The 25,898-nt window shown below is 41.7% G+C and overlaps 1 protein-coding gene across 1 annotated transcript in view; it reads right to left on the bottom strand.

Moving 5' to 3' along the window:
* LOC129711747 (tumor necrosis factor receptor superfamily member 5-like) overlaps window positions 1-23,449 on the bottom strand; it is a 39,233-nt gene extending 15,784 nt beyond the window's left edge. The window contains 6 exon segments of the mRNA XM_055659672.1: window positions 50-196; window positions 8,989-9,114; window positions 11,254-11,359; window positions 16,410-16,435; window positions 21,677-21,807; window positions 23,435-23,449. Coding sequence (XP_055515647.1) covers window positions 50-196; window positions 8,989-9,114; window positions 11,254-11,359; window positions 16,410-16,435; window positions 21,677-21,797 — 526 coding nt within the window. The 5' untranslated portion in view covers window positions 21,798-21,807; window positions 23,435-23,449.
* Window positions 23,450-25,898: the final 2,449 nt, after the last annotated feature.

Below are 25,898 nucleotides of genomic sequence, written 5' to 3'. Positions count from 1 at the left end.
TAATGTAAATTTCCAAACTCTGATTCTCATTATGCTGTTCAATTCCTACCTTCCTCTTTAACTCCATGGCCTGTTGGACATGTTTTATGCATTTCATCCAGCTGACAGTTTGTTCCATTGCAGTGATACCCTTCTCTGGGTTCGCATATCGTATTGTTAGTTGAAGTACAATTTTGCTTAATTTGAAGCCCCAAATCTGTAAAACATTTATGAAGTCCAGGCTGAATAACTATTAGTGTTTAAGAAGGAACTGCAGATGCTGGAAAATCAAAGGTACACAAAAAAGCTGGAGAAACTCTCGGGTGCAGCAGCATCTATGGATTGAAGGAAAAATGCAACATTTCGGGCAGTCTGAAGAAGGGTTTCTGCCTGAAATGTTGCCTTTTTCCTTCACTCCATAGATGCTGCTGTACCTGCTGAGTTTCTCCAGCTTTTTTGTGTATCTCTGAATAACTATTAACTACTTTCTATTTCAACTCGGACAAAAGGACGGATGAAACTGAAGCTGGCTTTGGCTGTTTAACATCTTGTGCCTGCTCTGCCATAAGAAAGTTCTTCTATCCCAGCACCTCTCTCTCAACACCAACTCCATGTCCCTCAAAATCCAAAAGTCTATCACTCAGTCTTCTATTTTGTATCAGTCCCATTAAATCATTTCTATTTCTTCACTTTATCATGAGACAACGTCCCAGGTACAGTCTCACCACAGCTCCACCAAGACATTATGACTACTTCCCTCTACCATCTTCTATCAAAGTAGACAACTGCACTATTTTCCATTTAATGCTCCACCCACCATGTCTCACCCACTCGCTTGACTCGTGCATCCCACCCACTCCCTGAAAGCTTCTCCACATCCTCTTCAAAATTCACACCCCCACTTGCTTTGTATCTGCAACAAACTTGGACACATTATTCTAAATGCGGCAATTATAAATGCTGGGAAACAATTGCAGGAAATTTCAATAGCACCTGTGGCGTGAGAAAGAGAATTAGTGTTTCAGATCAATTACATTTGATATCTTCATCCAAGTTACTTTGATGTGGATTGTGAACATTCATCCCTGTGGCACAATTGTCGCAACCACCTTTTTCCTCTTTGCTAACAATTCCTTAATTCACATTTCCAACCATTCCACTTTAGTTTATTCACCTTTTGTGGCACCATTTCAAAGGCCTGATGAAAACAAACATATACCCCTCCCATTTACACTATGCCTCACATTGCTACTATTTGATGGTATGTGGACTCTCACTAATCTTTTTCTGGCCCTGGCTATTTCTTCAAAACTGATACAATTTCTCAATTTTTCCTAGCCAACCTATTTTCACTCTCCTGACTTTATCTCAGTTTTAAAATCAGGGCTTTCCTTCATCAATGTCCATTTTGCCCTTCTGTTCTACAGATTTGATATCTATAATGCCAAATGTTGGTCACCATGCAATCATTTCTCATCTCAATCATGTAAAAAACAAATAACAAGTACTAATTTCTTTATGTCCCATAAACACCTTATTGGTGTTTTTGATGAGGTGACAAAGGTGATCGATGAGGGAAGGCCGATGGATATTGTCCACATAGATTTTAGTAAGGCATTTGATGAAGTCCCCCGCGGTAGCTTTGTGAAACACCTTTCAAATATTAGACATTCCTGTTGTCATTAAAATCTCATCTGGAACACAAACATGCTTTCAAATTCAACTCAGTGTCTTCAAACAAGTCAGTTGGGTTTAGACAGAATTGCATTTACAACTTTGGCCAAAAGTGTCGGCATCAAAAATGGCTAGGAAGCACGGTCTGAAAAGTCCAAGTAGGAGAGAGGGAATTTGTGTTATGGTCATGATGTTTGGAACAATAATCCAAGAATAAAGCAAGAATAGAAAAAGACCGCTTTTCACTCAATTTAGACGAGTGGACCTCAAAGAGAAACTAATGCTACACGTGTCTCAATTCACACCACACGGACAAGCTCTTCGGCCTCGGGATGATACAAATGTATGGATCAATACTTGCCGAAATAGGACTAAAACTGATCATTGATAAACTTGAAACTTTTGACATTAATGTGAAGAAACATGTAGTTGGAATGACCACTGATTGAGCCAGTGCCATGAAGAAGCTTGATAAAAAATCTGAGATATTCCAGCCATTATGTCATTCGTAAGGCATTCACTTAGTGCGTTTGATGTGTTGTACAAGTGGCTGCGTAACCTGTCTGCTGTTGGCGATGAAGATGAGTATGACGAGGACAAGATCTATGAAGAGAAGATTTAGGAGTCCAATGAGGATGAAGGCAATAACTCCATTGGCGAGTGGGTTGATGATCAATACGTGGATGCTGAGGTTCAACTTGGAGACAACATTGTTGAATTGATTTGAAAAATTCGAAAAATTGCTATGTCTTTCCGCAAATCACCCTTGAGAAATAGTTTACCGTAAAATCTAGTCAAACGTGAACAAGGAATAGAGATGGCATTGATCCTTGACTGCAAACCACATTGGAATTCAAGGCTGGCTATGCTGAGGCGGCTTTTGGAACTGAGCAATGTTATACCAACTCAGCTTAGTTAACTTTCATCCAGCCATCTTTTCCCGTCTGAAATTGAATTGCAGATGGCATTCGAATTAGCTGAAAGTTTGGATTTGATTGCAATGAGTGTCCTCGCCCTGGGACAATGCAATTGCAACTTAGTTAAAAGCTGACAAAATATTTGATTTGATGCAGAAACACCTGGAGCAATAAACTGGTGATAACAGCAGAAAACTGTGTGAAGCTGTTTGCATCAGGATTGAGCAGAGGAAACCCAGGCATTTCAGGATCCTCAGGTACATGGATGATCCAATGGATTATGGATGTGCCTGGAACTCCCGACTTGCGTTCCCACCCACAAAGGATCTTGCCAACACTGCAAGAGATGTTTACATGTGGCTGTTCTCAAACAAAGACAATGAATTATTTGATAGTAATGGTGTAGACTGTAGAAGATGATTATGATCGAACTGAGCCCACTGCAAAGCAAAGTAAATCACAAGCGCTCGTTGCCATTCTCTCCAGAAAGAAGGTAAAGTACCGAAGCTAATGTAATAATAATAATAATAACTTTATTTGTTAAGCACCTTAAAAACAACCAAAGCTGACCAAAGTGCTGTACAGAAAAAAGAAAACAAGCAAGACATCATAAAACAGGCAGAACAACAGAACATACAACTAACACGAGGCGCATAAATTACATACAAAAATCCAAACAATAAATTAAAAAACATAAAACACAAGTACAAACAACGCAGCAAAACCAAGCAAATAAAGTTAATAAACAATTCGACACCTCACTGGTCTACAAAGGCCATGGAGAATAGATATGTCTTCAGGAGTGATTTAAAAACAGCTAGAGAAGGGGCCTGTTTAACGTGCAGAGGCAATTCATTCCACAATCTCGGAGCCGACACAGCAAAGGCACGGTCCCCTCTGAGCTTCCGCTTAGTCTTTGGCTCAATCAGGAGCAGCTGATCATCTGACCTGAGAGAGCGGGAGGGTGAATAAGGGTGAAGAAGCTCAGATAGGTAGGACGGGGCAAGACCACTTAGGGATTTAAAAGTAAATAAAATAATTTTAAAACGAATCCTATACTGAATAGGCAGCCAGTGGAGAGAGGCCAAAAGGTGAGAAACATGATCATGCTTTCGTGTGCCTGTCAAGAGACGAACAGCTGCATTCTGTACCATCTGGAGACGGGCGATGGAGGACCGACTAACCCCCAGATACAGTGCATTGCAGTAATCCAGCTGGGTGGTAACAAAGGCATGGATTACCGTCTCAAAGTGCTTCCTTGACAAAATCGGCTTTATTTTTGCCAGCTGCCTCAGATGGAAAAAACCAGATTTAACAACAGCCCTTACCTGACAGTCAAATCTAAGCTCAGGGTCCACTTTAATCCCCAGGTTCGTGATGTTAGGTTTGAGATATGCAGACAAAAAGAGCCTAGATCAACAGGGGGGGCCCCAGAGGTGCCACCAAAGATCATTACCTCTGTCTTGTCATCATTAAATTTTAAAAAGTTCAGTGACATCCAGGCCTTTATGTCACTAAGACACTCAAGCAAGAGCCCGACAGAGTGTACACCCCCCTTTCCCAGAGGCACGTAAAGCTGACTGTCATCAGCATAAAAGTGGAATGAAATCCCGTGCTTCCTAAGGATGGAACCGAGTGGGAGCAAATAGAGTGAAAAGAGGAGAGGGCCAAGAACTGAGCCCTGTGGGACCCCACACGACAGAGGAGCAGAGGAGGATACAGAGTCCCCAAGGCTGACACAAAAAGTTCGATCAGCCAAGTACGACCTGAACCACTCCAGTGCTATGCCCCTGATACCCACCCACTGCTCCAAACGGGAGATCAAAATTTCATGATCCACTGTGTCAAAGGCAGCTGACAAATCTAAAAGCACGAGGACAACACAGTCACCTTGATCAGTAGCCAAAAAAATATCATTAAAAACCCTCAAAAGGGCCGATTCTGTGCTGTGCCGGGACTTAAAACCGGACTGGAAAACCTCCAAAACGTCATGTTCCTCCAAAAAGGCCATCAATTGCCTGTGCACGATCCTCTCTAGGACTTTTGATAAAAAAGGCAGTTTGGAGATAGGCCTGAAATTCCCAAGAACTGCAGGGTCAAGAGCAGGTTTCTTAATCAGGGGTTGTACTACTGCATGTTTAAAAAGTGCAGGAACAACACCCGAGGACAAACTGCTATTAACGACAGCGATAACAGATGGTCCTACAGTGGGCAACACCTCCTTAAACAGCCGAGGAGGAACAGCATCATTCGGAGAACCTGAGGGCTTTGAACGACCAACAATCTCATGCAAAAAGGAGAGAGACACCGGCTTAAAATGATCAAATACAGCCGTGCATGGAACAGATACCGAGGGGTCATAAGCAGATGGTGGGATTAGAGCTCTAAGCATAGCGACCTTATCAACAAAAAAGCGGAGGAAGTTCTCACACACAGCAGGGGACGCCTCCATACAGACTGCCTGCGGGGCATTAAGAACTGTGTTAATGGTGTTAAACAAAACACGAGGGCTGCGGCAGTCAGAGAGGATAATACCTGAGAAATGTTTCCTCTTAGCAGCTTTCACAACTTTCTGATAATGGCACCAACTCTCCCTCAACATTTGAAATGACACCTGCAGTTTGTCTTTCTTCCACTTCCGCTCAGCTCTACGACACTCGCGCCTGACAGCACGAGTCGTGTCATTCATCCAGGGCTCAAATTTAGTTTTAGGCTGCCTGAACTTCAATGGAGCCACAGTGTCCAAAACAGTCTGGCAGGTGGAGTGAAGCCATGAGCTAAGCTCCTCTGTATCACACACAGACTCAGGAACGATGGAGTTCAGAGCAAAAGCAGCCGAGAACTGAACAGCAGTGGAAGGGCTAACAACACGACAGTGCCGAGCAGGAGCGCGAGGTCGAACTGCTGTAGGTGCAATAATAACCTCAAATAACACAGGCATATGGTCGGAAAACACGGCATCACAAATCACTAGATTAGAAACGGGCAAACCATATGATAGGACAAGATCAAGCGTGTGACCATGCTCTTGTGTGGGTCCTGACACAGATTGTACAAGACTAAATGAATCAATGAGGTTCAAAAAGTCCTTTGCCATAGGCTTTTCAGGACAACACACGTGAACATTAAAATCCCCTACAATAAGTACACGGTCATATCTAGGCATGATTTCAGCCAGGAAAATAGAAAAGTCATTTAAAAAGTCCTTATTATACTTTGGAGGCCGATAGACCAGAGCACACAACACTGTGTTAGAGCCAACCAGCTCAAACAAACTTAATTCAAAACTTGCTAAAGAGGATGAAAGCAATAGCTGTTTACATTTAAAATGACTCCTAAAGACAGTAGCTAGTCCTCCACCTCTGCCCGACGTCCGCGGGGAGTTAAGATAGCAGCAATCAAGGGGTAACATCTCAGCGAAAGCGCTGGACTCACCAACACCCAGCCATGTCTCAGTCACACAGAGGAGATCTAACCCTCTGGATTCAAAAAAATCTTTCAAAATAAAAGTCTTGTTCACCAGCGACCTAGCGTTCACCAGGGCAATCTTGACAGGAACAGGCTGGTCCACGGCGTCCGATGTCAGGGGAGCCCGGCACAAGGGCCGCAAGTTGAGGAGATTTAAACCACGCCTGCGGGGTCGAGGAGAGGAGGGGCCACAAGGGAGGAGCAGTTCTTCCGGGCCAACGGCAGGCAGCAGGCAGCAGCCATCAGGGTCCAACGAGCGTCGAGGAAGAATAAGTGAGAACGACCAATCCCAGTCCAGGAAGACACAGGTAAACTCGCCAGACAAGCCTTCAGCCTCACCAACCGGCCGCCGCGTTTACCCCGGCGACGTTTACGCTTACGCCGAGGAAGTGGAGCCAGGACGAGGCAAAGGCGAACCGGGGCCCTTGCCAGAAGAGGGGGTAACGTACCGCGGCCACCACCAGCCAAGTCCACTGAACAAAGATCCAGCAGAGTTTGGCGATCATAGACCAACAGAGAGTCGACATCCAGGGTAAGAATCGAAACAATTACAAACAGCACACACAATTCCGAGAGCAACTGACGGCAGGCCACACACACCGGCGCCATCTTGGAATGTAGTCATATTCAAAACCACAAGATATTTTGAAGATAATAAAACAAGAAATGGCTGTCCTGGAAAGCATGTCAAAATGCCTAAGCACACTTGAACAAGTCCACAGAGCACACATGACAATTCCTCCCAGCTCAATTGAATCTAAAAGATGTTCAGTGCTGTGGGCCTCTTTGTCACTAAATTGTACATGACATTGAAAAATGAGACCATTGAAACCTTATGTTTTTTTAGTTCTTGCCTAATGACAGTCTAAAGTAGATATACATTTGTGAAATAAAGCTGAATTTGCCATGAAAAAATGGGGTTTAAACTTGAAAATCACAAAAATTAGATTTTCGGAAATTAATCATTTTAATCAGGGCAAAGTGATTACTTATTGGTTAATAATTTTGTCAAAACTAATCAGAAAGTAGCCCTATTACAGACAGGGGATTATGCTGAGAACAAGCCGTCTTGCTCTTGCTTATTCATTTATTTTTCTAATTTCCAGCTTTCTTTCCAGATATTTTTGTGATTTTCTGCATTATTACGTTTTTACTTCAATTTTTAGTTAGATAAATGTTGATTTCAGATGGCAATTTGTTGAGAATTCTTATGATTCATTCTAAATGGCCCGGCTTTCAACTAGAAAAGCTAAACACAAAGCACAATGAGAAATGATCCCATCTCTGAGGTATTTAATGGCCTCTTGGTGACCCTTTCCAGTGAATGACAGGGTCCTAGGGAGTCTTGTTCAACAGAGTACAAGTTCCCTGAAAATCGAAACACTGATAGAAAGGGTGGTGGAGGAGAGCAATGGAAAGATCAAATCGAGTGGGCTAGATATTGACAATTAAAACTATAGTATGACGAGTATGATTATATTGGCCGAAATATTGAGTACGAGAGTTAAGATGTCATATCAGTTGTACAAAATGTTGGTCAGGTGCTCTTAGCGCATTATGTGCAATTCTGGTTACCACACCATAGGAAGGACATGATTAAGTTAGAGATAGTTCAGAAAAGATTCCCCATGATACAGCCTGGATTGGAAAGCTTGAATTCACAGGTGACATTGGATAGGCTAGGTCTGTTTCCCCTGGAGAGAAGGTCGTTTACTGGTGACACAATAGAGGTACATAAGATTATGAGAGCACGAATTGTGTAAATAAAGGTATCTAAAACTAGACGGCATGGATTTAAGATGAGAGGGAGAAGGTTCAAAGGAGATTTATGAGGTACAATATTCACACAAAAAGTAGTTAGCATCTGGAATGAAGTGCCAGAAGAGGTGGTGGATGAGGAACAGCAACAACATTTAAGGGACATTTGGACAGTTACTTGAATGAGCAGGACAAAGGGCAGGTCAGACGCACGTGATCAAAGACCTATGACCATGACCACTGTGGCCATGCTCTCATCTCGCTGCAACCATTGGGAAGGTGGCACGCAGGCCTGAGAATCATTACATCCATTTAAAAGAAGCTTCTTCATATCAACCTTCAGACTGTAGAAACACCCTTTAATAATTGTACCAACTATGGACGACTAAGATTGCACACACACCTTGGCTTGCATTATCATAGCCCAGTTTACTGAATTTAATTTACTGAATATTTTATTTCAGATTTTGTTACATTTCATTTTTCTGTGAAGCTACAGCAAGTAAGAATTTCAATATTCCCATCTTGACACATGACAATTAAATACTCTCGACCTCCCTTGTCTACCTCCTGTCAGGGTATGTCTGATCCTGAAGGGGCTGAGTAGCTCCAATGCTCAAAGAACATCCTGTCTGTATTCAATCAATCAGGCACGATGCTCACATGCAGCTGGATGAGCACCGATTGCATATGATACATTCTTTTAAGAAAAGGTTTTAAAGATCAAATCGAGTGGGCTAGATATTGACAATTGAAACATGTCAATAGGATGTGCAATATTAAAACCAATGAACCTTTCAGTTTAGCTTTCCACAATAAAACCAAAAATACTGACCTGTGACCTACAGAGTTCTTAACTTTGGTGTCACAAAGAATAAAACTCAAAATGCTCTTTTAAAACCAAAGAATAAAATGAGGCAACTTCTTGCCCGAGATTTGTTGATGTTTAAGCACATAATACCTTTATCCTAAATTAAGATTTTGATGGCAGAAAATCCCACATTAAGTTTCAAGTTCATGATTCCATTATTAATGCAGTTGCATAATCATGAATCGATTTATCAGGCAAAGAGGCAGCAATAATCACCAAGTAATATTGGATGTATAAGATCAGTAAGAGAATTTAAGGAACCATGAACCGTGATGCCTTGATCTAATCAGCATCTTTCCAGTCACATTATCATATATATACCTCGATCACAGGACTTGCACTTAAAACATGTTTCAAGCCCATTTTGATGTTCAATATATTCTCCAGGTGGACATGGCTTACATGCGGTGCTTGTCTGAACAGTGCAGTGTTCAAAGACTACACGCCCTGCAATTAAAAAACAAAACATGTCCATTGGAGAGAGCCGACAAGGAATTACTGCGCTTGTCCTGCTATAAGGAAACCAGGAACAATGCAGTTTTGCGTAAAGTTCACAAATAAGACAATATAGACAGTAGACAATATTTGCAGGAGTCGGCCATTCGGCCCTTCAAACCAGCACTGCCATTTACTGTGATCATGGCTGATCATCCCCAATCAGTATCCTGTTCCTGCCTTCTCCCCATATCCCTTGACTTTGCTATCTTTAAGAGCTCTATCCAATTCTCTCTTGAAAGAGAGCTATTGCTCTTGAAAATATAGTAGAATTAGGCCAATCGGCACATCTTCAATCATGGCTGATCACTGCCTCCAAATCCCATTTTCCTGCCTTCTTCTTCTCCTCATAACCCGATACTTTAATCAAGAATTTATCTATCTCTGCCGTAAAAATATCCACTGACACGGCCTCCACCGCGTTCTGTGGCAAAGAGTTCCACAGATTAACTACCCTCTGACTAAAGAAGTTCCTCACCTTCTTTCTAAAATAGCACCCTTTAATTCTGAGGCTATGACCTCCGGTCCTAGACTCTTCCATCAGTAGAAACATCCTTTCCACATCCACTCCGACCATGCCTTTCATTAATCTGTAGGTTTAAATGAGGTCCCCCCGTCAACCTTCTAAACTCCAGTGAGTACAGGCCCAATGCTGTCAAGCTCTCATCATATGCTAACCTATTCATTCCAGTAATCGTTCTTATAAACCTCCTCTAGACCCATGTTTTTTGACTTCTCCAGTGCTTTTAACATATCCGGCCTACAATGCTAGGGAGCAAACTGACAAAGATGCGGGTGTCCTGGACCACGAACTACCTAACTGGACAACCACAATATGTCAGGCTCAGTGAGGATTCTTTACGCTGCTTTGTTGCAGAGCACTGTTAAATCTGTCCTGCTCACAGCTTTGTCGAAGGCACTTGAACAATCAAACACCTGGCAGTAGCAATCTTCATTCAGAAGCCTGTATTGTCATGGCTAATATGTAGTAGGAAGAAGCATGGACATGTGAAACTGCCAGAGAGCATCTTCAACATCATTTAGTTTCATCTACGACAATAAACCTGAACATTTATAATCCAAAGTATACTTTGCCAAAATGCTGCAAATTTGTGAGTCGGAAGAAAGAACATTATTTAAATTAATAACTAACAATGTAAACCATTCAAAATACAGGTTGAAACTCTGGTCCGGCAGCTTCCAGGTCCAGCATGTTTGAACCTGGTGTCAATAGTTGGCAGAGCAGCCACAAGGACTACTCTATTAGAATTTGTATTTGCAAAGCCTCTCCATGTTAGAAACATTTGATGATAACAAAAAAATCAATTTGATGGAATCTGTTAAAAAACACAAAATATATGTAGAGAATGGAACTAGTTTAACAAAGACAAAGATCCATGGGATGCTGGATCACAGCGGGAGACCATTTGGGAGATGTGCAGATGGACTGGCAGTCCTTGGGATGCACATAGGTTTACATAAGGGGGTTCTCAGGGCAATCTCTGTGGTCCAGCTCTAGGTACCAGTTTCAACCCATATAGTCATTAAATCCTCTGAGAATCGACCACATATATTTGAAAAACTTCTGATGTACAAAAATAGTAACTTTCAATGTAAACAAAAGGAAGGTAGGTATATTTTTCATAGTATATGGGTAATATCATTCATGAAATAAAAGATGATTTATGATGACTTACTTTAACAAAAATCATATCTGCAGCACATACAAACATAAAAATAAATTACCTTTGTTAGCGTTGTGGTAAAGAAGGTATAAAATATTGGCACAAAAAGCTGGAGTGACACAGCAGGACAGGCAGCATCTCTGGAGAGAAGGATCGGGAGAAGTCGAGACCCTTCTTCAGTTCGAAGAACTGTTTTTCAAATATATGTGGTCGATTCTCAGAGGATTTAATAACTATATGGGTTGAAACTGGCACCTAGAGACCTAATCAGTTCGAAGAAGTATCCCGACCTGAAACTTCACCCATTCCTTCTCTCCTGAAATGCTGCCTGCCCCACTGTGTTACTCCAGCATTTTGTGTCTATCTTCGGTTTAAACTAGCATCTGCAATTCCTTCCTGCACTTACCGGCTGAACACAATGGGCAGCAGGTACCATTATGGTCATACTACTCCCATTTATCGCACGCAGTTACTTGTGAAAGTTGACAAATTAACAATAGAATGACGAAAATCTGCAATTAAACGATTAAATACTAGGATTAATAAAATTCAAAAATATATAATTCTAGTAACAAACAGTTCCACTGTGGGTTTAAATATATTTTAAATTTCACTCTACAGTGTTAAGCAGTACTGTTTGGTGTGTTTTGATATTAATCAATAGCAGTGCTGTTTTCGATAGGGTAATCAGTAACAATTATTGGCAGATCTTCAACAGTGTCTAGAGAATTACAGATATTTGGGGGATTAATGCAAAATACTATTTGTAGCCAGGCATTAAATTGTCAGTGGATAATTACTCTTGTCCTTTCAAAGTCATTTAACAGAAAATGCTGTGGGAAAGAAATAGAGTAAAAGTTTCCGGTGAACAAGTAAATCACAGCAGATACTGGAAATGTCATTAAAGGCAGAAAATACCAGGGATACTCAGCTGGTCGACAAACATGGAGAGAGGTTGACAACAGGTTCTGATGAAGAGTTACTGACCCAAAGTATAGACACCGTTGCTCGCTCCACCAATGCTGCCTGGTCTGCCCTTATTTTAATGTTTTGGGTTGATGCCCTTTCAACAGAGTTGCCCTAATGTTACCTGCCAAGCTTAGCTTTTATCGTATTTTGTGTTCATATATCAGATTAAAAAGTGGAAGTCTCAAATTAAACAGGTGATCTTTGAAAGGAGTGAAAATGTAAATATAAAATATTTTATTCCACAAACATTACTCCACATCTGTAAACTAAAATTAATTTACAAAATATGGCAATAGCATAATTTCCTTCAATATAGCAGTGTAGAAACTCATTTGCACCTGAAATACTTTTTATTAGACTCGAGGTCCAGATAAAAGATGACATTACATAGACTAAATTGCATACAAAAGCACAGTAAATTATTTACAAAAGCATGATAAATCACATACAAGAGCACAATACATGGTTTAAGATCAAGAATAATAAGAAAAAAAAATCAGTCCTACAACATGATAACTATACCAATGTTTCCACGGCTGGGATTAGTAGCGTGTGGTGCAAAACCTTATGTTTGGTAAGGCCAAGATGATTTCATTTTCAGAGTCATTAATCTGGCAAATAAATGTATACATAAGATTTCTTAAGACAGTTTGGAAAGTATTGACTCCTGCAAGCCACAAACATTTCATTTGCACTACACCATCTAGGTCTCTTAAGTAATATTCTCTTGGGATCATTATAAGCTACTTTAAGTCTCAGTGAGCTTACTTTTGTGTAGTTTGATACAATATGCTCTGAACAGACATCGTCACTCCATCTGTACATGCACTAAACTTGCGTAAGGGAATATTTGCTTATGCATACATTATCGGTGTTGCCTATAAATATCCTCATCATCTGTCATTTGTTCTGTAATAAAATGTCCAAGATATTTTGTTCAAGAAGGAACTGCAGATGCTGGAAGATCGAAGGTACACAAAATTGCTGGAGAAACTCAGCGGGTGCAGCAGCATCTATGGATGTGTCTGTAATAATACCTTATTACAGACACTAAGATTATTATCAGACACTCAGGACATTTTAGACATTTATCCTCTTTGGTTCTACAGATTTGTTTGATTTATTTGTTATTTGATTCAATTTATTGTCACTGCACTTTTCAGTGCAACAAAATGGTTTAGCCTGCAGTCATAACATAGAACTAGGTCTAGGGATTCGCAAAAATGCTGGAGAAACTCCGCGGGTGCAGCAGCATCTATGGAGCGAAGGAAATAGGTAACGCTTCGGGCCGAAACCCTTCCTCAGACTGCCCTATCAGCCTGAGGAAGGGTTTCGGCGAAGGGAGGGGAGAGAGGGGGAAGAGAGGAAGGATCTGCCGGACATGCTGTGTGTGTGTGTGTGTGTGTGTGTGTGTGTGTGTGTGTGTGTGTGTGTGTGTGTGTGTGTGTGTGTGTGTGTGTGTGTGTGTGTGTGTGTGTGTGTGTGTGTGTGTGTGTGTGTGTGTGTGTGTGTGTGTGTGTGTGTGTGGCGGAGTCCGAGGGGAGAAGGAGAGAAGGGAGGGAGAGGTCCAGCGGCGGGAACGGATGCCTGGGTCCAGGCGTGAGCTGAGTCCGAGGTTTGTAAATGTTGCAGCAACCTCAGGCCCGGCCCTCCGTGTATTGTTCACCGCGTCTTCCTGGAGAGAGGGGGGAGGGCGGGACCCGGGGCTGTGTGCGTGAAGCACGGTGACTAGAGGGACGGGAGAGCTGCCCCAGGAGCGTGAGGGCACCCCCCCCCCCTTCTCCATTCCCCCTCACACCCCCCTCCTCATCTACCCCTTTCTTCCCCCTCTACCTCTCTACTCTCTCGGTCCGCAGCAATCTGCCAGACATGCTGTGTGTGTGTGGTTGTTTGGCAGTTTGAGGGGAAAAACGCTGGCACTAAGAGCGAGCTAACGTGCGGACAGAATGGACAAAAGCAACGATCATAGGTCGGAATAGGTGACCAAAGATCTTTGTCGGTGACATTTCGGGTCGAGACCCCTCTTTTGACTGACTCAGGGGAAAGAGGAGCAAGAGCTATGGACGGTACTAAGGACAAGTGAATGGAAGATATGCCGATATCTCCCGTTTCCCTTGGCTATCAGTCTGAAGAAGGGTCTCGACCCGAAATGTCTACCAACGCCGCTCTATGAACGTTGCTTTCGTCCGTCTGTCCACGCTTTCGCTCGCTCTCGGTGCCGGCACTTCTCCCCTCATGGCAGCTATTGAAAAAGTCGACCCAAAAAATCACCTATTTCCTCCTATTATCACGTATTCCTCATCAGAGATGCAGCCTGATCCACTGATTTACTCCAGCCTTTTGTGTCTGTCTTCGGTTTAATCAGCATCTGCAGTATGTGCCGTTTAAAAAGTACAAGGCATGTGCCGTTTAAAAAGGAAGTGATAAAAAACATTTAACAACACCTAAACTGTTCCCCCGCAACGCTGCGAGAGGCATAACTGAAGTCGGGTCGGGGTTACTGAAATGATGGAGGTTACGCTCCGGTGCGGACTACGCGTCAGTTCATTGTATTTCGCAAGAGTGGACCATCTTGCGCGCTATAAGATCTTTGCTCCAATTGATTTGATTACTCTAACGCGGAGCCCAATTGGGAGAAATAGGTCCTTTCGGCTAAAGGCCAGCCCTGACTGGGTAACTGCTGGGATCGTGGCGCAAACTCGCGACCACAAGCCGAGCACTCTACCACTGAACCACATGTTAAAATCTACGTTAAAAACCTTCTGTTCGGAAAACCGAAAAATCACGAAATCCGAGAAGTGTCTGGTCCCAAGGCTTTCGGATAAAAGGTTGTGCACCTGTACTCCGTAACCTCATCCTTTATAATGGATTCTAAAATCTTACCAACCACTGAAATCAGACTAACCGGCCTATAGTCCCCACTATTCTGCTTTGCTGAGAGGTAATATTGGCAATTCTCAAATCATCTATGAACTCTGTCTCTAGTGATACCTCAAATATCAGTCAATGCCTCCACAATCTCCAAGGCCACCTCTTTCAGAACCCTGAGGTCACAGTCCATCTGGTCCAGGTGACCTATCCACCTTCATTCTTTCAGCTTCCCAAGCACCTTCTCCCTAGCCACTCCACTAACTTCCAACCCCTGACTCTCATGAATTTCAGGCACATTGCGGGTGTTGTTCGCTGTGAAGACTGATGCAAAAAACTGATATTCAACTCCTCTGCCATTTCTTTATTCCCCATTATCACCTCTTCTGCATCCTTCTCCAGCGGTCCAACGTCTACTCTCGCCTCTTTATTATTCTTTACATAACTGAAGAAACTCTTGCTATCCTCTTTTCTATTATTGGCTAGTTTACCTTCGTATTTCATCTCCCCCCCCCCCCCCCCCCATTGCCTTTTTAGTTACCTTCTGTTGTTCTTTAAAATCTTCCCAATCCTCTGTCTTCCCACTAATCTTTTGCAATGTTATCTGCCTTCTCTTTTAGTTTTATACTGTCCTTGACTTCCCTTGTCAGCCACGGTCACCTCTTTCTCCCCCTAGAATCTTTCTTCCTCATTGGAATGAAGAGATCCTGCATCGTCTGCATTATACCCAGAATAGGGCCAGGGGAATGGCATCTGCTGTGGCAATAAGCAAATTGCAGTGGATATAGGCTCTATGGGAGGCTGGAGTTAATATGCACCCAGACCTGACTCCAGAAGAAGTGAATGTCAGAACCACTGGATAGTAGTTATATTAAGGCTATCTTGATGTTATTTGGTACTAGGACTTCCTAAAGCTGGTAGGAACCTCAGAATGGAGCAGGAAGAGATTAAAATGTCTTTAAATTGTCCTGCCAGCTCCTCCATGGACCCTAACATTCCTTCCAGGTGAGACAGAGATTCACATGCACCTTCTCTAACCTCATTTACTGCATCCAGTGTTGGGTACCAATCGTGTATATTGGGTAGACAAAGTGTAAACTCAGCAACTGTTTCACTAAACACGTGCTCAGACCGCCAAGGCTTACTGGAGTTCCCGGTTTCTAATCAATTTAACTCCCCTTCCCTTTCTGTCCTGGGCCTCCTAAATTGCCAGACAACATGCAAATTGGAGGAGCAGCACCTCATATTTCACTTGGATAGCTTACAAATTAGCAGTATGAATGTTGAATTCTCCAATTTTAGGTAACTTGTACAAACACCTCCATTCCCCCTCCCCTCCCTCTTCCCCTACATCTCCTCCACTACAATCAGTCTGAAGAAGAGTTCCGACCCAAATCGTCACTTATACATGTTCTCCTGAGATGCTGCCTCTATCTTTGGTATAAACCAGCATCTGAGGTCCCTTTTTATTAGTACTCGGGGCTTTCTACAAATTGGAGATTTATGGCGGGTAACATGTACATAAAATTTTAAGCTGTATCGTGACCATAATAAACTGAAAGAATTCAAACCCAATGCCAAACAACTTTGTATTTGCCAAATTTAGTATTTTTATTTCAACAGGAAGGAAGAATGATTAACACCAACAGAATAAGAAACTGTAAGCTAAAAACTGTATTTTGGCTTAATTATCCACTTTCACCAGAAATGTGACGATAATCTTACCTTTATCAACTCTTTACCTCCTGTACCTGAAAACAAAAGAATAATGTATGTACATTTTTCTCAGGAATCTATGAACTTGACTTTTTTTTGCTCGCACTGGCACATGAGCAATTACTGAAAAACAATTGGAATTTCAAATTCCTGAAAAGGATTGATCAGAGAAGTCCTGGACTATTAATTCGGACATCACCAGATCTACCTTGGGATTCATCTTTGCTTTTAATACTATTATCCCAACCAAGCTCATCTCCAAACTTGCATCTTCGAGGTCCATTCTGTAACCGGACCTTAGACGGCCTGACCAACAGAGCACAATCAGATGATAGGTGACAAATCATCCTTTACTTTAATTCTCAACACTGGTACTCCACAAGAATGCGTCCTCATTCCCTCCTATGCACTCACGACTGCAGCCATATACCAATCCAATTCAATCTACAAGTTTGCAGACAACACCACCGGGTGGCACTGTAAGTGGCAACCTCGCCAACAGCCTGTCTCGTCCATTTCTTCTTTTGGTGTTTTTAGTCCGTTTTAATTTTATGTTTCAGTGGATCTTTAGTTCTTGTATTGTGTGGGCGGTGGAAGAAACTTTTTTTTATCTCTTCCTTCGATGGAGATGCAACTTTTTCCGTATCGTATCTCCGTCCGCAATGCGGCCTTAACATCGTGGAGCTGGCGGTCCCTTTGTTATAGGTATGTTACACACCTACCCCGTGTCCGCGTTTTGGCGCTGTTTAGAGGGGGCGGGTTTAAAACGCGATTTTTACTAGGCTGTTCCAATCGAAAATGTTCAGCCTAGTAAATCATTAACGGAAAATTGTTGAAAGACCCCGTCGCAAAAGGTATTATTAGTTTTTATGGCCTTGTATAATATTTATAGTAGTTTAAAAATCACTCTCTCACTCCGCAACCTCTCGCAGCCCCAGGGTTTTATAAAGCAAACAATTAAAGGTATGTACCTTATTTTTACATTAAATGGGGCTTGTATATAACCCTGTATATAACGTTTTCTATAGCGAGTAGTTCATTTTGGGTTCTTTATATCCCGCAGTATTTTTCTGGGCACTTGAGGGCACAAATCCAGCGCAATGTGAACGTTCTAAACCAGCGCGTTCACAGAAACCCACTAGAAAGCCGATTTAAATTGACTTTAATTTACAGCAATTGAACACTAAATTCCTTCCATTTGGCCTATAAATTGATGTAAATGAGATTTAAAAATCATGTTTTATTGTGATTTATTTGTGAATATTATTTGGACACTTGGGCTATTTAAAAATGTTAATCATTTATTAAGAAATGGATAGATGTTTAGATATAGTAATTGAAGTTTGAAATTAGCTACAATTGGGTAACTAACTAATTATATGCTTTAATTTCAGGTCATCCAAGTAAGATTATTTTATATTTGTTTCAGAATTTGTTTCATTCAATCTATGATAACTGAAAATTTCATTCAGTTCTCTTAATTTTTAAGAAGGTTATGTGCTTTTGACTGTCCACGATCACAGCTTTTTTGTTATGTCCATAGAAAATCAATAGGGAACAAGATGCTAATTTCCGAGTATGAAAATGGCCATAACTTTTTAAATACTTGAGATATGAAAGTGAATTAGGTGTCAAATTAAACTTATTGTTATGCTTTATCTGATGGGATAAATTGCAGACTTGATTTTTCAATCTCAAAATTTTGTAACATTGCTATTTGTTAGGGATTGATTTCAGGAGCTCCAACTGCAGGAGCTTCGACCGCTCAGATCACGGGAGCCTCAATCGTCCCGTGGCGGGGACTTCGATCGCCCCGACTGCGGATGCTTCGATCGCCCCGACCACGGGGGAAAATGAGGAAGGTAAAAGTTATTCGCTTTCCATCACAATAGGGTTTTTAATTGATGGCAATGGTTTTAGACGGGTCTAGTTTTATCGCCGATAAACATGATGTCAGAGACTTGAATCACGTCTCCAACTATTTTGCTTGAATTTATTTTAGCTTATTTTTTACATTAAATCATGGATAGTTCCTTACGGAGCCCAGATCCTTTGGTGTTCGACAGTGAGCTTGCTGAACGGTGGCGCATCTTAGAGGTAGAATTCAGGATTTTCATTGATGCTGCCCACCCTGCAGCTGCACCCCACATCATTGTGTCAATTCCCCTCAATGTGCCGGGCACAGAGGTTGCCCTGCGGACACAAGATTTCCACGACGCCCCAGAACATACCGATTCGGTAACACATGTTGTGACCCCAGCAGAATCCATCAGAGACCTGGTCTGCCTCCTCCGAAAGTTCAGAGAACCGTGCCAACTTCACACCAACGTTATCATGGAGCACCACAAGTGTTTTACCCGCAGCCAACAAGAGGGCAAAATGGTTGAATCCTACATTGGTGCCCTCAAGAGCATTGCATCCAGATCCCACTTCTGACACCATGTTTATTGGCGATCCATATGAAATACACATACTTGGTGAAATTAAACTTTATTCCATTAAGCAAACAGGAACATTCAAACTGCCAGCTGCTCACGTCTAGTTTTGCTGGCTTGTGAGTGAGAGTGTGTGAGTGTGTGTCTTTGTGTAGTATCGTAATACCATGTAAAGGGTGGCAAGGGTGGTGAAGGCAAAAGTCAGCAAGGGGAGATCTTGCTTGACAAATTTACTGGAATTCTTTGAAGAAGTAAATAGCCGGGCAGACAAAGGAGAGTCAGTAGATGTTGTTTACTTCTGTTGTTCAGAAAGTCATTGATAAGGTGCCACATTTGAGGCTGCTAAGGAAGATGAGAGCCCACAGTATCAAAGGGCAGATACTCGCATGGATAGCAGATTGGCTAGATGGCAGAAGTCAAAGAGTGGCAATAAAGGAATCTTATTCTGGTTGGCTGCAAGTGACTAATGGAATTCCGCAGGGGTCAGTGCTGGGGCTGCTACTCTTCACATTGTATATTAATGATTTGGACAAGGGGATTGAAGGCTTTGTGGCCAAGTTTGCGGATGATATAAAAATAGGTGGAGAGGCAGGTAGTGTAGAGAAAGCAGGGACTCGAACAGGTTGGGAAAGTGGGCAGGGAAGTGGCAGATGGAATCTAGTGTCACAAAATGTAGAGTCATGCAATTTGGTAGTAAGAATAAAGGCGTAGACTATTTTCTAAATGGGGTGAGAATCCAGAAATCGTTGGTACAAAGGGACTTGGGAGTGCTGGTGCAAGATTCCCAAAAAGTTAATCTGCAAGTCAAATCAGTAGTATAGAAAGCAAACTCAGTAGAACAGTAACTTGGGGAAGTCATTGGAAGTGTCTTAAGAGCAGTCAGTGTTACCGTCGAAGATGTACTGAAGGTACTGTCATGTAGAAAGATAGATAAATCTCCAGGGCTTTTCAGGGCTGCATCTTTCACTTCTTTAACAATTATATGTTAACACCCAGCTCCATACAATGTAGGGATATTATTTTCTTGAAAATCTCTTAACAAATGGTAAATTGCCAAATCTACATACAGCTTAAAAAAAAAACACATTTTCATCCCATTCTTCCAGCACCATTCTAACTGATTGAAGTTCATAAACATTTAACACCACCATGCTTTCCAACTACAGTAAGCTTGTTATTATGGAACAATTATGGATTTTGGTTATAACAGACGGAGTGCCCCACACTGTCTCCATGAACAGGGGCTGCTAGTTACACTGTGGAGGTCATAGAAATTGACAAGCAATTGCTTTGATCAAGACTGCAATAATGTGGTTGTGAAACTTATCAGGTCAGTCATAATCTCTAGTGAACATGGATAGACATGACGTTTCGGCGGTGACGCTCTGTATGGACGGCACCAGTAATCAGGATGGAACCGGGTCTATGGCACTGCAAAGCAGCAACTCTAGCTAACAAAGGTTTAAAGTATGATTTTCTAATGCTTGCCATCTACAGAGTTAGAAAGATGTCCTGTACACATTGGAGGAATCCCATTCAACTATGTAATTTATTTAACTCATTTGCACAATTAATGACTGGTAATTGAAATACTGTTTTTTAAAAGACTCATGACTATTCAGAATTAATCCTGACTCGCATCTGTACTCAGTTCCTCACCCGACGTAACAACTCCGCAGTTGTATCGTCAGTAGCTTAATCATATTCTCCATCTTGATCTCCATCCTATAGCAATGTTACAAAAGTTTGAGATTTAAAAAATCAAGTCCGCAATTTATCCCATCAGATAAAGCATAACAATAAGTTTAATTTGACACCAAATTCACTTTCATATCTCAAGTATTAAAAAAGTTATGACCATTTTCACTCGGAAATTAGCATCTTGTTCCCTATTGATTTTCAATGGACATTACAAAAAAGCTGTGATCTTGGATAGTCAAACGCCCATTTCTTAAGGAAAGATTACCATTTTTAAATAGCCTAAGTGTCCAAAGATTATTCACAAATAATTCACAATATAACATGATTTTTATATCTAATTTACATTAATTTATAGGCCAAATGGAAGGAATTTAGTGTTCAATTGCTGTAAATAAATGCCCATTTAAATCGGCTTTCTAGTGGGTTCATGTGAACGCGCGCTGGTTTAGAACGTTGACATAGCGCTGGATTAGTGCCCTCAAATGCCGAGAAAAATACTGCGGGATATAAAAAGCCCAAAATGAACTATTCGTTATAGATAACTTGATATTCAGGGTTATATATATGCCCCATTTAATGTAAAAATAAGGTACATACCTTTAATTGTTTGCTTTATAAAACCCTGGGGCTGCGAGAGGTTGCGAAATCAGAGAGTAATTTTAAAACTATTATAACTATATTATCGAGGCCTATAAAACTAATAATACCTTTTGCGACCGGGTCTTGCAGCGATTTTTCGTTAATGATTTACTAGGCTGAACATGTGCGATTAGTACAGCCTAGTAAAAATCGCGTTTTAAACCCGCCCCCTCCAAACAGCGCCAAAATCGCCGACATGGCTGAGGGCAGATTCCCAATGACGATTCAGGTAGGTTTTGTAACATACCTACATCCTATCAGACATTCCTGTGGTATGATGCTGATCCCCTTCCTCATGTCCGCAGCATAGACTCTTATATATTCATTTTTTCTTGTTCTGACGCATTGTCACCAATCTAAAAATATTCACTTTGCTTTCTTTTAATCCACATATGCTGTCTGACCTATCAAAAATAGCCTGTTAGGATTACTGAACACATAAATCAAACGTGTAAGCATGCGAGTTCAGGAAATGATGTGTAAATGGGATAAATGGCAAACCTGAGAAAGAAAGCCCTTGTTCATGATCACTAAATTTCCATCCAGTGATACACAATGCAGTTAACTGTAAGGTATTTAGGATGACAGACACTGGTTTCCATTTCTGTGGATTTTCATGCATTCTTCAGTATCTGCAAAACATGACACCACATAACTTCATAGTTTCTCTACTTGGTCAGTCAAGCAATCAATCCAAGATAATTATTGTATTACCATGCGTTTACTGGAAACCCATTTAATGAAATATCAAATGATATTTGACTCAAATTCAATTTTTGCTTATATATTTCTTTAAAAATATTATCTCCAAAATATTGAGCAGCACATATTTTGTCACTTCTGTTTCCAGTTCCAGTAAAACACAATAAACTGTGAGACTAGCAAAACTTCGCACCTTCACTCTCCTACTCAAAACTATATCCGGCTCAGAAGATGCACCAGCAAGCCCTTCATCCATTGCACAGGGATGTTTGACGCGGCTGTTGATGCGGCTCACGTTGTAGCCCAGAGGGCAGCACTTTCTTCAGGTTGCTGCCGTGGAAACGGCTGCACTCGGACACCATGAGACGCTCTCCACCAAAGATCCTATAGCTTTGCTATAGGATCTTTGCTCTCCACTCTCATCAGCTGCTGCTTTTTCCTATCGGTTTCCGCTTTGTCCACTTCCCACTCCATTACCACCTCCTTCTCCCATCGCTTTGTCCAGTCGGTCACTTCCACCTCCAATGCCGCCTCCTTATCTTTCTATTCCTGTCGTTTTGTCTACTCCGGCACTCCGTCTTCCACTCTCCTTCTAACCAGGAGTCACCAACATAATCCACCTAAGGAGCACCTGCGGGGGAGAAGTGATGGCCAACGGGAAGAAACAGCAGTGGGGAGGGGGAGTCTACGGTGGCCTAGCGCGTGTGTTGTTGGCAATGGCTCGCAGAAAGCATAGTCCCCAGGGGCTGCAACATGAGTCCCAACAGCCTTGGCAACTGGACCATGTGGACTGGTGAAGAAGGGCTCGCTGTTGTTGACCAACAGCATCGTCGCAGAGTTCTAAGGTGAAACAACAAAGTGCTGGAATAGCTCAGTAGACTGAATCAGTCTGAAGAATAGTACAGACGTCACCGATCCACTTTCTCTGGAGATGCTGCCAGATTTGCTGTTATTCCAGCATTTTGCACTCTTGTGCATTAACCATCAACTGCAGTTCTTTATTTCAACTACATACAAGAATAATGCCACACTCAGTTATAGAGGACAATCGTCAATAACAGACACCATCTCTTTCCCACACCCGCACATGGTCAATATAGCGAGGGTTTACTGTACAAGAATGTTATCATTGAATCATACATCTAAAAGTGAAAAAAAAAGTGCAGAATTAATTTCATTCTCTGTTTTGACTTGATCCTAAAGCTAAATCGGAGACTGCAGATGCTGGAATCTGAGACAAAACAAATTGCAAGATTAACTCAATGGGTCAATCAGATCTGAGGAGGCAAACGCATCCATGGATGTTTTGGGTTGGGACCCAGAATTAAAATGGATCTGTTGGCAATTATTGCCCATCTCTCTATTCCCAAATGAGTGGCTGGCTCGGCTGCTTCAGAGAACAGTCAAAAATCAACTCCTCTCTCAGCATTTATTACTTCTCATCTCTTCACTGACCACAATGAACTTTTATTGTTCTCTATCACACTCTTGAAATTCTGGTTACAAGTTCACACTAAAGCAGGCCTATGCTTATTCATGTGAGATAATTATATTTACCTGGGTATCAGATCTTTACGAAGATTAAACGTCCGTTTCACGTTCCTCTTGCTGCACATGAAGTAACAAGACTTTTTAAAATATAACCAATTTGTATATTATATCTAGCTTTTCAAATCAAGAGGTCCGACCCTGGAATAAAATAAATAATATACATTAAAGCTTATCTAAAATAGCATATACACCCATACCTGCATGGTAGGCTGCTCTGTAAAGTTACTGGAAAGCTCGGGAGAGCTAGCAGATTGGATACAAAACTGGCTTCATGGAAGGAAGCAGAGGGTGACGGTAGAAGGTTGTTTTTCAGTCGAGGTCCATAACTAGTGGTGTGCCTCAGGGATCGGTGCTGGGCTCATTGCTGTTTGTGGTTTATATCAACAATTTGGATGAGAATGTATAAGGCATGTTTAGTACGTTTGCAAATGACACTAAAGTGAGAGTAGATAATATCAAAAATTACAGTAGGATTTTGATCACTTGTGAGTGGACACCCCAATTTCTGGACATTCCTTTTCCTTCAAACAAATGCTCCAATCAACTTCAGCGAGTTCCTGTCTAATAAGTTCAAAGTTGGCCTTGCCCCAATTTAGAAATTTAAACTTGTGGGACCGCCATGTCTCTATCTATAATTATCTAAAACCTAATAGAACATTGGTCGCTGGTCCCAAAAGGCTCATCCATGAACACTTCATCCACTTGCCCCTCCTAATTTCCTAAAACTAGATCAAGCTTTGCCCTCTGGAAACTTCCATGAACACATTTGATAAATTCTGCCCTGTCTAAAACTTGCTCTATGACATTCAGTTAGTATTAGGAAATTTAAGATCTCCAACTTCGACCTTATTAGTCCTGCAGTTGTTTGCACTCTTGTGGCATATATAACCATGTAACAATTACAGCACAGAAACAGGCCATCTCGACCTTTCTAGTCCGTGCCGAACATGTATACTCCCCTAGTCCCATATACCTGCGCTCAGACCATAACCCTCCATTCCTTTCCCGTCCATATAACTATTCAATTTATTTTTAAATGATAAAATCGAACCTGCCTCCACCACCTTCACTGGAAGTTCATTCCACACAGCCACCACTCTCTGAGTAAAGAAGTTCCCCCTCATGTTACCCCTAAACTTCTGTCCCTTAATTCTCAAGTCATGTCCCCTTGTTTGAATCTTCCCTACTCTGTGGGAAAAGCTTATCCACGTCAACTCTTGTCTATCCCTCTCATCATTTTAAAGACCTCTATCAAGTCCCCCCTTAACCTTCTGCGCTCCAAAGAATAAAGCCCTAACTTGTTCAACCTTTCTCTGTAACATAGTTGCTGAAACCCAGGCAACATTCTAGTAAATATCCTCTGTACTGTCTCTATTTTGTTGACATCCTTCCTATAATTAGGCGACCAAAATTGTACACCATACTCCAGAATTGGCCTCACCAATGCCTTGTACAATTTTAACACTACATCCCAACTTCTATACTTAATGTTTAAGAAGGAACTGCAGATGCTGGAGAATCGAAGGTTACACAAAAAAGCTGGAGAACTCAGCGGGTGCAGCAGCATCTGTGGAGCGAAGGAAATAGTCTGAAGAAGGGTTTCGGCCCGAAACGTTGCCTATTTCCTTCTCTCCATAGATGCTGCTGCACCCACTGAGTTTCTCCAGCTTTTTTGTGTAACCTTCTATACTTAATGGTCTGATTTATAAAGGCCAGCACACCAAAAGCTTTCTTTACCACCCTATCTTCATGAGATTCCACTTTCAGGGAACTGTGCACAGTTATTCCAAGGTCCCTCTGTTCACCTGCATTCTTCAATTCCCTACCATTTACCATGTACGTCCTATTTTGTCAAGATTAGTCAAACATAACTTTCCAGGCACAAATCCATGTTGACTGTTCCTAATCAGACCCTGTTTATTCAGATGTTTATATATATTATCTCCAAGTATCCTTTCCATTAATTTGCCCACCACTGACGGCAAACTAACAGGTCTATAATTGCTAGGTTTACTCTTAGACCCCTTTTTAAACAATGGAACAACATGCGCAGCACGCCAATCCTCCGGTACTATTCCCGTTTCTAATGACATTTGAAATATTTCTGTCATAGCCCCTGCTATTTCTACACTAACTTCCCTCAATGTCCTAGGGAATATCCTGTCCGGACCTGGAGACTTATCCACTTTTTGCTCTTCTAATTCCCGTTGACTATTTGGGAGCCTGTTATACACACACACACAAGGTGATCATCCCTTTCTTATTTCTCAGCTCCACCTACTGTATGCACTGGATGAACCATCATTAATGTTATGTCTGACCACTGCCGGGAAATCTACTTGATCAATAAGGCAACACTCCATCCTCTTTTACCCCCACCTCCATCACTCCTGAAGCTCTGTCCCCCTCTCTTAACTAGGCTTCTGTAATAGGACCTCAAAGAGTTGTAACTTCATGACTGAGAGGGTGA

The sequence above is a fragment of the Leucoraja erinacea genome, chromosome 30 (genome assembly GCF_028641065.1).
Source record: "Leucoraja erinacea ecotype New England chromosome 30, Leri_hhj_1, whole genome shotgun sequence".
Taxonomy (NCBI): domain Eukaryota; kingdom Metazoa; phylum Chordata; class Chondrichthyes; order Rajiformes; family Rajidae; genus Leucoraja; species Leucoraja erinaceus.
The sequence above is the reverse complement of the archived record's forward strand: the minus strand, read 5'-3'. Positions and strand labels throughout refer to the sequence as shown.